Raw genomic sequence first — 17,865 nt, 5'->3', positions numbered from 1 at the left:
AAAAAGTGTTTAGTGGTTTTTGATAGATATTTAGCACCTGAAATTAGATAATTATAGCAAAGTGCAGTCTGTAAAGCTGATAGGTTATGCAATTTTTTTAAGATTAAGAAGTTAACATACTACTGTGTATTTTAATATAATATTTATAATCATTTAACAAATTGCAAGAAGGTCCATTAGAACTATACTGTGCATAAAGACCATGTTAGTGCACGGCTTTAGGGTATTTGTCACAGATTTGGGTATATCCAAATCTTCCTTCAGAATCAAACTTACATTTAAAGAAATTATGAACAAATTTTCAAACTTAAGCTGCTAAATAGGTGGCCTGATTCTAAGAAGTTCTGCCACAGCTGGGCCTCCTGTGGAATAACTGAGAGCTGTGGCTGCTCAGCACCTCTGTAAATCAGGCCACTTGTTTAGGTGCCTAATTTTGGATTTAGGTGCTTTGGCTGTGAAGTTATTCTGCATGCAGACCACCAGTGCAAAGTTCTCATCTTAAATCTGCAGACAGAATGAATCAACAGTTCTGAGAGAGATGTGAGCTGCCTTCTTCATCTCAATGGGGTGTTGTATCTATGATTATTTATGATTACAATTTAAAGGTGATCTGAAGAGTGGGGAAAACGAGACTGAATGATGACTCCATACCATAGTAACTGCGGTTCTTTGATGATTACCTGCATAGGTTCGCATTCTTAATCCATCCTCATTCCCAATGTTTCAGAGATTTGCAACAGATTTTTGATTTAGTGAAAGTGGAGACACACAGGGATATACATAGGGGTGCTCATGCAGCCCCAATGGACACTACTGTCCAGAAAGTTCTGAGCTTGCACACACAAGACATACATATATCATCTCAGTGAGGGCCATATGAGTTATTATCTCAAATATCCAATTACTATGAAAAAAGAAAAGGCGTACTTGTGGCACCTTAGAGACTAACAAATTTATTTGAGCATAAGCTTTCGTGAGCTACAGCTCACTTCACTGGATGCATCCGATGAAGTGAGCTGTAGCTCACAAAAGCTTATGTTCATAAATGTGTTAGTCTCTAAGGTGCCACAAGTCCTCCTTTTCTTTTTGTGGATACAGACTAACACGGCTGCTACTCTGAAACCAATTACTATGGTAAATTATTATTCATTGGCAAAGCTGAGTGGGACAGGCTGAATAATAAAATGTATGTGTAAGAAAGAAAACTTAAGTATTTTGTATTTTTAATGTTCAGTGCATGGCATATTGGTAATACAGTAAAAGCCTCATTTTCCTCCAAGTGATTATATACATATATGTTCCAGTGTAGGAGTTTGTGTGCACAAGGCACTCTAGTACCAGCAGGGAGAGCACGTGCCCCCACTGTCCTCATGTACTGAGCCGAGAGTATAAAGGGGCATGGCATCCGCCTCCCTGGCAAGAGTTGTAGCTACCCTCTGCTCTTCAGCTTTGAGTAGCCAACCTTTAGAAAAGAGATTTGTATCTTATTTGTATATTGTAGTTAGGTTTATTGTTTGTGTAGTATAGATTAGCTAGGCTAGGTAGTTAGAAAACCCCCAGAATAGAGAACTATGGAAAAATCCCCAGGGTTCAAGCAACATGCTATGTACAGGGGGGTCATGATCCCTGTTAGTGATAGGTTTCAGAGTAGCAGTCGTGTTAGTCTGTATTCGCAAAAAGAAAAGGAGTACTTGTGGCACCTTAGAGACTAACAAATTTATTTGAGCATAAGCTTTCGCTTATCCGATGAAGTGAGCTGTAGCTCACGAAAGCTTATGCTGAAATAAATTTATTAGTCTCTAAGGTGCCACAAGTACTCCTTTTCTGTCAGTGATAGTTATTAAAGCTGCCTAATTTACGTAGGTGAGGGATATATGTCCTACTTCTACCTTCTTCCCAACAAGGATGAAGAAGTGGAGGGATCTTCACCTTAAGATGCAACTCCTGGAAAAGACTGTGTGTTGCTCTTCAGAACTTGACCACAAGAGGACAGACAACAGAGTTCAAGCCTCAGACTCAATACAGATTGTTCTATGAGCTGAGACCTCTAGGAGATCTAAGCTTCCCAGACATCGCCAATCAGCATAATTTATAGTAGGCCCTTTTCACCAGATCTTGTCGGCTTTGAAGCAGTCATTTTGACATTTGAGGTGAGGACTACACGCTAACCGTATCTCACCTTCCACTATGTGGAAAGCACCTCCCTCTCTTTTTATGGTACATGGATAGAGATTACTTTGGACAAGTCAGTGCTCAAACCATAAAGGAGGGATATGTCCTCCAGTTCACCTCCCTCCCTTTCCGTAGTCCACCTTTCCCATCTCTTTTGAGGGACCCATCTCACAAGACTGTTTTAGTTCAGGAAGAACAGTCTCTTTTGGAAATGGGACCAATACAAACACAGAGGGTAAGGCACCTATTTCCAGTACTTCCTGATTACCAAAAGGAGAGGTGGTCTTTGACCCATTGTGGACCTAAATCAGTTCAGTTTTCTTATCAAAAAATTAGTTTCAGGATGGCAACCCTTGTATCTATTATCCCTTCCTTCGACATTGGAGTGCTCCCTTTGTTTGGCAGGATGCTTACTTTCATGTGGCAATACACCTTGACCTCAGAAAGTATCTTTGATTGATGTCGGGCAACAAACACTACCAATACATGGTACTACCCTTCGACCTACCTTCAGCTCTAAGGCTGTTCACCAAGAGTATGACAGTGGTCTTGGCACATCTGCACCATGTAGGTGTTCAAATATTTCCCTACCTGGATGATTGGTTAGAAGCACTCACATCCAACACAGCATCCTCCTCATCAGACATCTATTCTCTCATCTAGGCCTAAAACTGAATATAGAGAAATCAGCATTAAAACTGATACACTGAACATGTTACATAGGAACAGATGAAGACACCACAACTGCCATGGTTTATCTTTTGATGGGCAGGTTTCAGTCCATAGTCTCTCTATACAAAAGCCTCAAGTCCAACCTAGGGACAACACAGTGCGCTGTATCTACAACTATTGGCCTCATGCACATACGTGACTCAGCATGCCAGACTTCACCTCAGATGGCTACAGGCCTGCCTTCACTCGGTATATCATCCAAGCAGACATTTGCAGATTTGCATACTTGCATGAGGGCTTCAGTCTTGGATTGGTGGTTGGACCCTTAGAACATATGCAAAGGGTTCCTTTTCTACCAGCAGAACCATCTTGTAACAGAAATGTTCACCCATCTGGTGGCAGCCAGGAGCTGAGCCGCAGGACCAGGAACAGAGCCCCAGGCGTGGGTCCAGCGGCAGCCAGGGCCCCGTGTGTGGGGCTGGGAAAAGAGCCCGGGCCCAGATCCAGCAGTAGCTGGGGCCCCACGTGCGGGGTTGGGGAAAGAGCCCCGGGCGCGGGTCCAGCAGCAGCCAGGGCCCTGCATGTGGGACTGGGAGCAAAGCCTTGGGCAGGGGTCCAGCGGCAGCTGGGACCCTGCATGCAGGGCTGGAAACAGAGCCCCAGGTGCGGGTCCTGCAGTTGGGAGTTGGGACCCCACGTGCGGGGTCAGGAGCAGAGCCCCAGGCACTGGGACAGCAGGGCCGGGACCCCGCACAAAAATTGGGGGTGCTGCAGCACCCCCCGCACCCTTAGTTCCTTTGCCTATGAGAATACAGAGGATGGCAGGCAAACTCTAATCTCTAGACACTTTTGATATGTCTTGTACTGTCTTAGTGGACTCAACATCTGATTCCATATGGAAGCAGAGATTCGTAATGGAAGGACAAAAGAATCTTAAGTCTAACATGCTAGTGAAAATGGATGGTATCTCTTTAAGACAGAGTCCAGCCTTGGAATTGGTAATGATTAAGTATCTGAAAACTGGTAAACAGGCTCAGTGTCTGTGTTGATGCAAATTACCTGACTGACTGCCCTGAGAAAGACTTGCCCATAGCCCTGAGCAAAGAGGACACATCTGGCCAGTCAGTGAATTCTGTTACACCAAAGAGCTCAGATTTTGACCCTCCAGAATGGGGAGGAAGGGAAAAACTAAACCTTACAAATAAAAGCCACAGGTTAACCCTAAATTGCCAAAGCTGCAATGGTATTGAGCAGAAGGCGTGGCATGACAAAAATGATTGTAAATGTACACTTGTAATGAATTTGATGTTAATATTAATGCTAATTAATTCTTGTGACTAATGTGTTGCTAATACCAAGAACTGTAAAAATGTACACTGTGCCTAGTCTTTTGGAAAAACCCTTGAACATGTTAACAGTGATACATAAGAACACACTTTATGTTAAAAGGCCTTGTGATATTGATATTTCACAGTTATTGCCTGTAACTAGTCTTGAAACTGTACACAGGAGAAAAGACATTGCAGACCTAATGTGCTGTATAAGAAGGGAAACTGAGGCACACTACCCTATTGCTTTCATGGCTAAATGCCAAGATTCTACACTATGAAAAACATTAGTATTTACATTAACTTGATGTTAATTGGGTTTCCTGTGTTTGCCCTGTTTCTTAGCAGTTTGTCCTGAATTTGGCATTTTCAGTTGTGACCCAAGAAGGCACGGTTACACAAGGCAAGTCAGTGCACCCCAAACTACAATCTCTGCACCTCACAGCATTGATGATCTCTGGTTGAACAATGAGGAGAGAGTTTGTTCCTGAGATGTCTAGGCCATTTTGGTGAGCAGCAGAAAGGATTCCACCACAGCCACACATGCATTAAAATGGAAAAGGTTTTCAATCTGGGTGGAATCTCACCAATTATCACCAAACAGCACAGAGACTAGATATATACTATACTGTCTGTTACAGCTGAAATCCTCTGGCATCTCTGTCACTTCAGTGAGAGTCCATCTAGCATCCATCTCTGCAGTGCACCCACCAGTGGATGGGTATTCTATCTTTTCACTTCCTTGGAATCCAGATTTTCAAAGGGGCGAATTCCCTTGTACTTTCCTGTATCTGATACAGTATTTTTATGGGACCTGAATGTAGTATTGTCTTGCTTGATGGGCTCCCCTTTGAACCTTTGGCAACAACATTTCTTCCACTGTTATCAGTGAAATAGTGTTTCTGGTAGCAGTTACCTCTGCTCGGAAGGTGTCAGAGCTACAAGCACTTTTAGCTGATTCTCCTTTCACATATTCCACAAAGACAAGGTCCCTCTTAGTCTGCATGCTGAGTTTGTGCCTAAGGTGGTTTCATCATTGCACCTCAACCAGACTATTCATCTGCCAGTGTTCTTTCCAAAGCCTCATTCTTCCAAGCATGAAGAAAAGCTTCATAAATTGGCTGTCCAAAGGGCTCTGGCACTTTACTTGTACTGCACAGTCTTTCAGATCCTCTCCCAAACTCTTTGTATCCTACGCTGAGAGGATTAAAGGGCAACCTGTTACAACATGTATTTCTCGTTGGATTTCTGACTATCGAGTTTTGCTACGTTTAAGTTGGCAAAGGTATGTCCTCCACCAAGGATAACAGCCCAGTCCATTAGGGCTCATTCTACTTCATCAGCCTTTTTGAGCAACACCCCTGTCGGGGATATTTGCAAAGCAGCAACATGGTTGTGTGTACAAGCCTTCTCCAGACACTACTCTCTTACTCAAACTTCCTGAGATGAGACTTCGGCAAGTCAGTGTTAGTCGCTCTTCAAATAATGTGAAGTCCCACACCCTGTCCGGAAATTTCTGGTGAGTCACCGCACAGTAGAACATGTATGTGCACGATCACCGGAAGGAGAAAAAGTGGTTACTTGTTGGTACAGTAACTGCTGTTCTCGAGGTACGTTGTGCACATAGACATTCCATGACTCTCCCACCTCCCCTGCCACTTCAGGTACGATACCCTGGCCATGTGAAGGAACAGAGAGAGAGACAGTGGCCAGGCCCTTTTATATCTTTGGCTCAGTGCACAAGGACAGTCGAGGGTACATGCGTTGCTTGCTGGCACTGCTAGCAAAAGTTGTTGTTTGAGAGTTCATTGGGCACAGTGAAATGCATATGTGCACAATCCATTTTGAAGAACAACAGTTATTGCACAGGTAAGTAACTGGGTGTTTGTGAAGTGTACTGGTTTTCAAGCTCAAAAAATAATAATATAATGAGCAGAGGTTTACTTGCAGGTGTAAGCCTTGCTGGCAAAATAGTCCTCCTTGTTAACCCAGCTAAGGGTTATATAATCTAGCATTACCACAATGAGTTATTCTTTTTTTTTTTCCCCAGAAAGGAAAAGTAATAGTTTGGTCCAACCACCTCTGTGTCCTTCCTCCACACTTCATTTCATCTCATTACATTTAGAAGGATTATTCAACAAATCCCCAACCCACTAGGGAATATCAGATAGTGCAGAATATGGCAGCCATTTGTTCAGTGGTGCGTTTTTCAGGGAGCAAATTAGACCTGTGCTGCAACATCATCACTCACTTATGATTCATTTTCATATGTAATTCAAGAAGTTGTCTGTAACCTCTTAAGCCAGGGTTATGACTGTCCGAAAGAGTGCTTCTCTCCCCATGTGATACCATGGCAGGTGAGGTTCTCAAGCTAATGGCTTCTTGGTTTTTAATACAAAGAGGCTGGTGGCAAAATGGCTTCAGCTGAGAAATTGTCTTTCCCCCTGGTCTGCTGATCTTAAGAGCAAAATGCAAGGCCTATCTGGTTTCCCAGGCTTTTGAGAAGGGGGTGATTTAGGATGATGTGTGTGAAATTAGGTATTGGGTTATTGGTAGTCTTGATGAGTTATTTAGATAAGGAAGAATTTGTAGTTTCTGATTTACTTTGTAAAAATGTGTAGTTGTTGTTATAGTACATGAGCCCCAAGAGTATATAGATATGTATATTTCCAAAAATCCAAATGCAAGCTTAATGCAAAGTAAATGATACTCTGTCTACTGCGGATGGACATGTTGATACCATTCTGATTTCTGTCTAGGGCCAGAAAAAGTAGCGTCAACATTTTGTGGGATTTTCTCATTAGTTTGCCAGTCTGGAGGCCTGATCTTGCAAAATGCTGTCTGTCGCCTATGGGGAGCTGAATGCCCTCAGATTGCTGTGAAGTCAGTGGAAGTTAAGAGCTGGTAACACTGCCAGTTTTGCATACTCTACCGTTTCCAATAATTCAGATATATATTGGATAAGCATCCAAACTTTGGAAATGTATCTGAATTGAATTTGAACTTCAAACCATTTGAGTCTGCTAAACCTTATATTAACTAAGAATATTCTCAGTGTGAAAATGCTATAAGATAACTTGGTATATTTTATTTAAAAAACAGTGCGTTTTCTTATCTAGATGGAAATTGGTCTAGCTAAAGACCAAACACGACACACAGAAGAGATTTTCAGGCTCAAAGAAGACGCTAGAATGGAACTAGACATTGAAAGACAAAAGCACCAAGAATTAATAGCAAAATATCAGAAAGATCAAGAGGAACTACGGATGAAGGTTTGGAGCAATTGAAAGGAAGTTGGTGTTGCAACAGTAGATAATATACCTTGGAGACAAAAAGGAGTGGGGTGGGGGAACCTAATCCCCTTAGATTGTGTTTCTTCATCTAGATAGGTTACTAGCATGTCATTACACTTTCTCCCTATTCTAGTATATACAGTACATTTTGTATTATTTGAAATGGAACAGAGCAAACACATTTTGCATATAGCTATTTCATTTAAAGGTATTATAGGGTAGATATTTTTGCATTTACTCAGACCCAGATTTCTCCTAGCTATAGTTTTTTGACATGTTGATTTTTCTTGCAATGTCATACAATGGGCTAACTGAATTAAAAAAAAATCAAACTATATTTCTTACACAATTTATTTAATTAAAAGTAAAATCAAAGCCCTTGGACTACTCTGAACTATACTGGGCTGGCATAGAGGTATCCCCAGTAGTTTCTCCCTCCTTACCTGAGTTTAGTGTTTATTGGACAAAGCCAAGTATTGAGTCCATTAGTTCTCCCTTTATCTATGTTAATTTCTTTCATTCAATACAATTTTCTATTCCTTTCTCTTTTCAGATGTTTTTCTAGCCAGGTAAACCACCAGTTATCTGAATCCTATTTATCCAAATCTGAGTTTTCCAAAATTCATATAAAAACGGAAAATAGTTTTCCAAAAGTTTTAGACATCCTTTGAGACATTTGGAGAATCAAGAAAGGGATTTTTATTATGTTTATTTCAAATGCATTATTTTAAGCCAATGTTTAAACAGTTGAAAATAAAACATTTTATTTTCATAGTATCTATATATTATTTTTTAAAAAAGACTATCTACTTGCTCTAGAGGTTGAAATTGAGATTAGAAATCAAAAGACTTTTTCCCATTTCTAGCACAGTTTCACTATTTGACCTTAGGCAAATCAGTTAAATCTCTCTGTGCCTGAGTTTTCTTACATTTTAAAAGCACTTTGACATCCTTGAGGGGTATTCTATAAGTCCAAAGCAGTGGTATTGTTCATTTGTACCTGTTAGGAGCTACACATCTTCACTTTCAGAGCTCCTTTTGTCTGGTATCAAATTTCTACGTAACCAAATAAATAATTGCATGTGAACTAATGTACGATTTATCATACAGATACCTGAATTAATATCCAGTGCCATCAACAGCCTAAGGATGGAAGTGGGAATTCTTAAAAACCAGCTTCAGGAAGCCCAGGTCAAACTTACAGAGAAAGATGGAGATAAGGAAGAAGAAATGCGAAGCCTTAAAAGGCTGGTTACTAAGCTTGAATTTCAGCTGAAGAAGGAACAGAACAACAGTGATTCATTATCAGAGGGCATGAGGAAAGAAATTAAAGAGAAGTCAGATGAACTGGAAAAATTAACCCAGGAGCAAGCAGAGCTGATTCAGAATTTGAGTCAGGCTCAAGAGGAGGTAGGAACTTGACCAAAGACATGCCCTGCTACATTTAGTATTAAATATGTGTGTACTATTCTATTATCATGTTACAAACGTGCAATTTAGATCAATGTAAAAGAACTGCAGACTTTTAGAATAAACTAAAATCTTCAACTCTAGTGTGTTAATTTTAAAAGTCTTTAAAATGAATAATCTGTAAATCAAATGAAAATCAAATTTTATGAACAAATTTTGAAATAATTAGTGTGAAAACCCCTGTTAGTGCATTATTACAAGAATACTCATCCCTTTCAGGTCTTTGAAGGCACCTCTCCTTCCACCTCATGTTTAACAACACTCTAAAGATATAATTTAAAGGAACCCTGGATTTTTTCAAAATAGAAAACATGGACTATTACAAACACTTTAAACATGATAGTAATATTCCATCTAGCAATCTTATTCATATTTGAGATAATTAATTAGAAAAAAATTGTACTTGTACACCATGGATATGGGAGTGCATAAAATGTTTCACAGAAATCAGTTTACAATTATTTTGCATACAAGAAAATAAGCTAGCTTTTTGGATAATTTTTTCACAATGAATAATGCAACCAGTGTGAATAATGCAAATATGCACAGACAGCCATTGCCTCTGTTGCATCAAACAATTCCAAACATTTCTTCTTTTTCTGTCCAATATTTCTTGTCTTATGAAATCCTAGACACAATAGGGATGCATTCCCTGCAAGCAGTCTCTTTTGGGTACATCTACGCTGCAATAAAAGACCCGCGGCCCAGCTAGGGCTAGCTTGGGTCAGCTGACTCTGGTTCGCGGGGCTCGAGCTGTGGGGCTAAAAATTGGGGTTGGGCTGGAGCCTCGGCTGAGAAAGCCTTCCCTCCTCACAGGGATTCAGAGCCCAGGCTCCAACCCAATCCCAAACGTCTGCACTTTGCAGCCCTACAGCCTGAGCCCCCAGAGCCCAAGTCAATTGGCCCGGGCTCTGAGTCTCGCAGCCCATAGGTTTTTTTACTGCAGTGTAGGCGTACCCCTTTTTGCTTTTCTTTTGTGAGTGATACTCAGGTGAGGCCAGGCATGTTGATGTGGTAAACTTGGCTTACTGTGCCTGCTTTGCAGGCATTTTTCACTGTCTAGACCTATCTTTATAAAATTCTACTACTAAAGTGGTCATTTTGCTTCTGAGAAAATGGGACCTGAAGGAGTAGAGCTGGAGCATTGCAACATCTTGTATTTATAGCTTGGTGGTCTGTTTTCTGCCAAGTTTGAAACTGTCTTGATTATTTCCCATTTTATGCCATTTCAGGGTAGCCAACTTTTCATCCTTGATATATGTTTGCTATCTCAGCCTTTAAATCTTCTATTACCTCCTTTATTCTTTAACAAATTGATTATATTGCTGTGATTTTGTTTTAGCTAATGAAGGTCCCTTCAGTCCTCAGAATGACTGAGCCCAACACTGACCACATCTTTAGCTCTGTTTCTGCCATTTTTTCCCTCCTCATAATGTCAAAGTCATCTCATATTTCTCCAGGCCTTTTTGCCTAAAGTCAGTTGCTCCATTCAGCTGCACTCACTTAAATCTGATTGTTTACAGCATAGGATTCTTCTCCCTCTCTTCCCTTTATACTGCTGCACTATGTACAGATCTTTAAGTGGTGGCATACTGACCTCTCTTTTTGTCCCATATCTAGTCATAGAATCATAGAATATCAGGGTTGGAAGGGACCTCAGGAGGTCATCTAGTCCAACCCCCTGCTCAAAGCAGGACCAATCCCCAATTTTTGCCCCAGATCCCTAAATGGCCCCCTCAAAGATTGAACTCACAACCCTGGGTTTAGCAGGCAATGCTCAAACCACTGAGCTATCTCTTCCCCCACTCTATTCTTGTCCCCTCCCCTTTTTTCCTTTCTCCCCTCCCTTTACTTCTCTCTTCACCTCTCTTTCCCTTCCCTCTGCTGAAATTCTATGAACACCCCATTTTTGGGTGATTGGATGGTGACACGAGAAGTACTTTAATCATTCTTCATCTCCTTATTTCTTTCTCCTTCCTTCCCTTTCTCCTTGTCTTTTCCTTTTGTCCCAAGAACAAGCATCCCCTTCTTCTCTCCAAGGGTGGGAGATGGGGATAGGTTTGTGATTGTAACTCAGGGATACTTCCTCTTGTTCTCCTTTCCTCCTGGTGAGAATGAAAGCAAATTGCCATAGTGATGGTGTTTTGAGGCGAGTAGATTGTCGTTTCACTCAATGCAAATCTAAGACTTTGTGCATCCATAGGTCACTGGCTTTGGAATGACACAGTGAATATCAGAACTGATGGGGCAAATTGCTGAGCCTCATATAAAAATTCATTAATTCAGTCGTGCTTGAAAATAATATAAATGTGACAGGAAAGGTGAAAAAATGTAGTTCTCTGGTTTTAAAGAAAGGTCAAATATGAAAAAAAGCATTTTCTAACCACTCACTGTACAAAATAAACTTCCTTGAAGTGTTTTACTGCTTCAGCAGATTAAATGTTCCACAGTATTATTCCTCAATAACTTTCATAAATTGTTACTTGACAATTTCCCCTTTTAGAACAGATCTTATGCAAAGACTGCAAATAAAACAGAAGTGTCCCAATAGCATGACTAAGTATAGCTATAGAAAACATTTAGCATGATTTTAACAGTGGGAGCAGCTTGAGATATGGCATATGAAAGTCGTATTTTAGCCACTGAATGCCTATGTAGTAGCATTCTACTAGCAAGAAAACACAATCTCTCTCTCCTGCTATCCATCTGAACTATTCAGACCAACTCATCCACAAGTCTTTGAGCCAAGTACTGATTTAATTTATGTAGTCATTTTAAAGCAAATCCTCACTTGTCAGCAGGTCAGGTTATGCCTCATTGTGTTCCAAGTACAGTGGAATGGTTTTGACCCCAGACAACTGAAAAATTAGAAAATTGGGTATCTGATTTTTTTTTTGTAGTATAGTCATAATTTTACCAACTCACCCTGTATGTGAACATATACCCTCTGATCACCAGTACCCTATGTTTGAGGAGTTCAGTAAGCACCCAGCATCTATCCCTTTTAGAGTGATGGTGTTTCATAAAGTATGTGTTTCTTTCTATTTGCAGAACTCTCTTCTCCAGGAAACGGTGCGTAGAGAGTGTGAGGAACGCTATGAGCTAACTGAAGCTTTGACTCAAGCTAGAGAACAAGTATTTGAACTGAAGAGGCTCAGTGGAAACTTCCCACTGTCACAATGTTCACTCAGTCAGGGCAGCCTAATCTCCTGTGCTGCACTGGTCAGTAATCATGGACAGAAGAGCCTTACGAGCCCAAACTCTGGGAAAGGAATCACACACTCAGGCCTGTGTAGTATTTCAAGAGCTGCTAATGCACCAGCCTTCAATAAACACAAAAGCAGTGGTAAAGTGGGTTTGCCAGCTCTAACTCCACCACACCCTCCCAGGGAAAGAGCGTCTTCTGTGAATGAATCCAAGAACAGAATAACTGCAGTTATAAGAAGACAACTGAGTCAGCTCTGATGCATAAAAATGTTCAAGGACAGTACATTGATAAACCATGAAAACCATTTCAGTGCATTATGTGGTCACTTAATTGTGGACCATAGGGGCAAAATGGTACCAGAAAGTTAACCTTTCCTGGCAATTAGCATATTTCTATTTTTTTTTTCAATTTAAAATTAACCTAATATCTGTTATGTAGTTATATTTTACAAGGCAATCATGGTTGCTTATTTTTTGTTCAACAATATAATGGAGTTAAAATGCTACATGTATTTCAAGGTGAGAAATATAAAAAGAAAAACACAGTACCCCTCCAAGAGGTGTTTTCAGCAAATCTGGCACAACTGTAATTAAGATATTTGAAAAGCTCCAGAATTATTTCACCAAACCATCACCATGTCCTGGTCTTCATATTTCAAATTGTACCCAGATTAACTCCAGTGCCAGTTAGTGCTGTACAAATGTAGCTCAAGCATTAAGGGACAGATTTTGTCCTCCTTTCATTGAATAGCAACATACTTGCAAGTAGTTCCATTTCAGCCAATGGGATTGACTGTTTTTGCAATAATTTACTACTCACCATGAGAGAAGATGGCAGAATCAAACCCTAAATAATAGACAAAATATTGCAGGGAAGCAACGTCCCACCCATTGCTGTATAAGTCCTGTACCCACTCCAGTAAAGGAACCCAGAACCCTTAGGTAAATTGACATAGCTCCACTGAGGTCATTGAAACTATGCCAATTTAGGCTAACAGTCTTATGGGGATCTTTTAAAATTCTTCCTTTAAGAGAAATGACTTACTATGTATCAAAATTAAAACCCAGTGTCCCTAGGGTATACACTGTTCCAGTTACTTTTTCCATAACTCAGGACCCCAAGTGATGTGACAGCTTCAGGAATGCATTGTACCCAAAAGCCAGCAGGTTCGGTACTGCCTCAGTCTGAAAGATGTGGCCTTTTGATTTTCATCCAACCAACATCATCATATTGAGCTACCTCCTTTCAGTTTGAGGTGATCCTTCTGCTTGTACATAGGGGCATACACTCAGTTGTTACACAACAGAATTAACATTTTCATTTTACTACCGTGAACTTGGGGCTGTGCTTTTTTCTGGAACATGCCACAGGGATACTCATTTAAAATAAATAAATAAACCTTGCAGTCTGCATTAGTTTGATGTGATTGGGTTGGTGCTCTATGGTAGCCTCAGATTTCACTCCCTGGACCACCAAATCCTTGGAGTGTTCTGGGACAGTCACTCACACTTACCTTTGTGTGTTCCCAGGAGAGTTCTGTTCAGGCTCAGATTCAGGTTGGTGGCTGTGACATGAACTAAAACCTCATGGGAAGGAGATTAAACTTGGAAACTTTGGAGATTCTCAGAACCGTAATCAGCAACTAGAGGACTGAGAGGTTGCACGATCCTTTTGAAAGCTTCGGAACTGGACACACTGTTCTCCTCTAGTCACATTGTTGTTCTTCACAGGACACTTTAAGTGCTAGCCATGAGACACTTTTGTAATCACACACTGGATCTTGACCTCTAAATTTCCTGGTCCTGAAAAGATCACAGTGTCCTAAAATGACTGTAGTATTCCATGAGAGACAAGGTGGGTGGGGTGATATCTTTTATTGGACCAACTTCAGTTGGTGGAAGGGATAAGTTTTTGAGCTTAACAGAGCTCTTCTTCAGGCCTGGAGGAGAAAAGTAGAGCTAGAATTAGGCCAATGCTGAGCACTTCTATAAATTCCCACCTCTATTTTCTAGCTCTATATGCAATATATACACACACACACACACACACACTGTTTTACTGGAATTATTTAGTTACGCTGTGACTCATATATGGACCAGATCCTTCAGTCTTTTATGCAGGCAAAACTCCCATTGACCTCAGGGGGAGTTTTGCCTGCCAAGGAGCAGTATGATTAGTTCACATCTCAATTATAATCAGAAAGGGTCAGATCTCCATGGCCAGCTGAGTTCTGCTTGGTTCAGGGCCTGAGGAGTGGCAGGAGAAGCCTTTCCACTTCCCTGAATGTGCGACTAAATGAGGAGACTCAGGGCTGCTGTAAAATATGCCAGCTTACTTTCCCATATGGACTACTTCACCAACCAGAGATCTCCAGAGCGCAGTGAGAGGAAAGGGAAGCGGAGGATACGTATACCACCACCTATGCTAGTTTTATGCCTCTTGGAGATCCCCCTACATCAGGGGAATCCTTATCTCCCATACTAAGGCAGTTGTCCATTCCCTTTGTGCTGCTGGAGCAATGCAAAAGGGACAGAGTCATAGTCTGGGATCTGGTCCCCTGGTCTGCTGTAAAGTAGATGTAGCTTCATAGACTATGAACTGCAGAGTCATAAAATGTAAAGTAAGAAATACCAACACAGAATGAGAACAATCATTGGAGTAAAGTAGTTAGCACTGAGAAAACATATAAATCACAGCTCAAGGAGCTGGTCAAGAACAGAGTTCCTGGCTTCCTTTTCTGTCCTTACCTCACAGAAATCCAGAACTCTCTGCTAAGCAATGAAACATGTCAGGAAATCCTGCTCAGTGATGCTGAGGTTTTAAAGACAACATGACAGGATCGAAATTAATTTCACAGAGCAGAACAATGGGAGTAAAAAATGTAATAGCTGATGCATTTCTTTTACTTGGCTGAAACTTACCAATGGGGGGGGAGGGGGTAGCACTAAAAATGTATTGTAAGGTCCCTGATTACATCAGTGAGCCATGGTGTCGGCTGGAGGTAATACTTCTATTAAAAATGATGGCGTTTGTGCAGTAGATTTGTCCGAAGAATGTGGCTTGTACTATTATGTATTAGACATAATGGAATACTGAAAAAAATAAGTGTGCTTTGGAAGGGCTGTCTAGTTCCTCATGCCTCAGGGCATAAACCAATCTTTCACCAGTATGGGTTAGGGAAAAAAACTTTCCTGTGTGCAGATTATCCCATAACTGCCTACTGCAGGGTTTTGTGTGTCTGCCTCTGAAGCAGCTGGTACTGGCTGCTGTCAATGACAGCATAATGTACCTTAGAGCAGAGGTCCAACTTCACCCACCACCCCAGCAGCAGCCTCATGAGTCAGGGAGCACAAAGTTGGCATACAGCTTCTCCCTCCCCCAGGTCCTATACCAAGCACAGTTCAGCTGGACCTGATGATCAGGGTCAGTAAATGACTGCTTTGCATGTAATTTTTAAATACGTGTAGATCTTGGTATGAATTAGGAAATGCTTCATTTGTCCTTCTAGGCCATGTTTTTGATTTTTGGCCAAGCCAAGTGAGGTCTTACAGACAGAAATGCTGTCATGTTAAGTGTAACATGATGCCTTTGAACACTGCATCCCGTACATTTCAGCCGTTTGGGGAATGAGCTAGACCTCAACAGGCAGAACACTGTTGATTTTGGTTAAACTCAGAAGAGGGAATGGGGGACACATGGAGCCCCTGACAGAGCCATCAGCTTCAACTACCTCTGTAATTGTCTGTAGCTCAGTGAACCAGTCGATAAAAATGGTAGGGGAAAAGGATTGTGTGCAGCTGGAATGGGGGTGGGTGTCAACACAGAGCCCCTGGCATGGGGGAGCAAATGGGGGAACCCTGGTATGGGGAGAGGGGACATGGGGGCACATAGGACCCCTGGCATACAGGGAAGTGTGGTGGGGCACACAGGGCCCCTGATATAAGGGAGGGGAGGGGGGGTTACAGGGGGGTTCCTGCAATGGATGGGGATGAGAGGGTGGAACATAGGGCACTTGGGTCGGGGGAGGGGAATGAAGGGATACAAGGAGCTCCTGGGGTACAATATGCTCAGCCTAAAGAAGCAACAAAGTGTACAAAATCCTCTTGTTTATTAGTGCCTTGGGATTCTCAGTACATTTTTGGGAGCACTCTAGTGACTTTTTTTAACTCCTGTAAACTCAGCCCATTTTCACCCCTCCAACCAACTGTGTTGCCTACTTCATAAAAAGCTAGTCCCCTCTAGTTGTTGAAGGCAGGGGAAATCATGCCATTGACATTAATAGGAGCTGAAGCAGGCCCAAAGCATCTGCTGTATTTATCAAAGACGTCGACTTCCAGTCCTATTAGGGGGTCACATTTTTTTTTTATTTAAAATCCTTTGCAGCAGATTTTACAAGATAAATGTTGCTTTGCCTCATATATGAGAGATGACAACTGAGCCTTTCATATCGTGCCTGGTTATGATGTGGGATCCCAGTCCACTTCTAGTTTTTTCCATGAAGGAAGAAAGTTGACTTCAGAAAAAGTGGTCTTTGTATCTTAGCAGCATTAAAAATACATAGAAATAGAAACTGGAGCCATGGCGACTATGATATATTGTTAAAGGGTATGAATTAGGAAACAAATGCTAGACATCTTTCTTTTTATTCAAAAAGAGCTGTGCTCTGAGGTACAGTGTGGTCTAAAATCTAGATCTGGCCCTTAGCAATATTTTATAAGCCTTGTCCTTTAAAGCATGCATAATGATGTGAAAAGGTACTGTGTATTTGTAATAAGAGGAAGAGAACAGGGTTAGAGAAGGATGAAATTGGGGAGATTTCCTTTCTTTATCAAAAAACCTAATCTTTGAGTATAATTATTTAAAATGGGGTTTAACCACATTAGGCCTAGTTGTTGTTAGTATTATGTTTCTAATTGCTGTAGGTAGTTTAGGTTTCAGCCTTCCACTATAGCCACAATAAACCCCATAAGCACTGATATTGACACAAACTGAGTCTAATCATGCTTAGCAGTTACATGGTTTTTCATCCTCAAAGCACGGCACAAAATTAATTTTAATACTATAGTAAAAAAGGACTCTGAAAGTGACTTGTTGAGCAGATTCTAACACTGGAAATATTATTTGTGTGATGGAAAATCTGAACAGCTGGCACTGCATTGCAAACTGTTCCCAGATAATGGAAAAAAAAAATCATCTTCCAAACAAGTGTGGAGCGTTCCAGCATATTATTTTTTGCCTGCCTCATGAGATGCCCTTCTATCCCTTAAAAACAAATAGGCAACAACCGTTCCATAGTTTCAGTTTTCCACCTGCAGCCTTGTATTACTGGTGAATGAAGGGCCCTGCCAGGATGTGACTGACTACTTCTTCCCAATGAGCTCAGAGGCAATTTTTTAGTGTTCCACAACAGCAAAGATTCTGTTATGTATAACACAGGTCCCATTACATGGTAATATTCTTCCTGCCCTGCCCACACAGTGTCTTATCAATGCAAATTATTACATACAAGATGAAAACAGTGATTCCTGGCAGTCTGAAAAGTCATATGATGAGCCAGTAAGTTTTTGTTTGCTTGTTTACCTCCTGAGAGGTCAGCTATCCTGAGGTCTGAAACAAGGCTAACCAATTAGATTGGCTTAACAGAGGTCAGTATTTACCTCTTAGATCAATAAATACTGACATCACTAAGCTAATAGAAACTTAATACAACATGATACAAAAA

The 17,865-nt window shown here is 41.1% G+C and overlaps 1 protein-coding gene across 1 annotated transcript in view; it reads left to right on the top strand.

Moving 5' to 3' along the window:
• The window catches only part of LEKR1 (leucine, glutamate and lysine rich 1), a 106,262-nt gene extending 93,862 nt beyond the window's left edge, over positions 1–12,400 (top strand). The window contains exons 9-11 of the mRNA XM_077827121.1: positions 7,292–7,444; positions 8,576–8,875; positions 11,987–12,400. Coding sequence (XP_077683247.1) covers positions 7,292–7,444; positions 8,576–8,875; positions 11,987–12,400 — 867 coding nt within the window. The remainder of the gene's footprint in view (positions 1–7,291; positions 7,445–8,575; positions 8,876–11,986) is intronic.
• Positions 12,401–17,865: the final 5,465 nt, after the last annotated feature.

The sequence above is a fragment of the Eretmochelys imbricata genome, chromosome 9, assembly GCF_965152235.1.
Source record: "Eretmochelys imbricata isolate rEreImb1 chromosome 9, rEreImb1.hap1, whole genome shotgun sequence".
Lineage (NCBI taxonomy): Eukaryota > Metazoa > Chordata > Testudines > Cheloniidae > Eretmochelys > Eretmochelys imbricata.
Note: the sequence above shows the minus strand (reverse complement) of the source record. Positions and strands in the feature narration are given on the sequence as shown.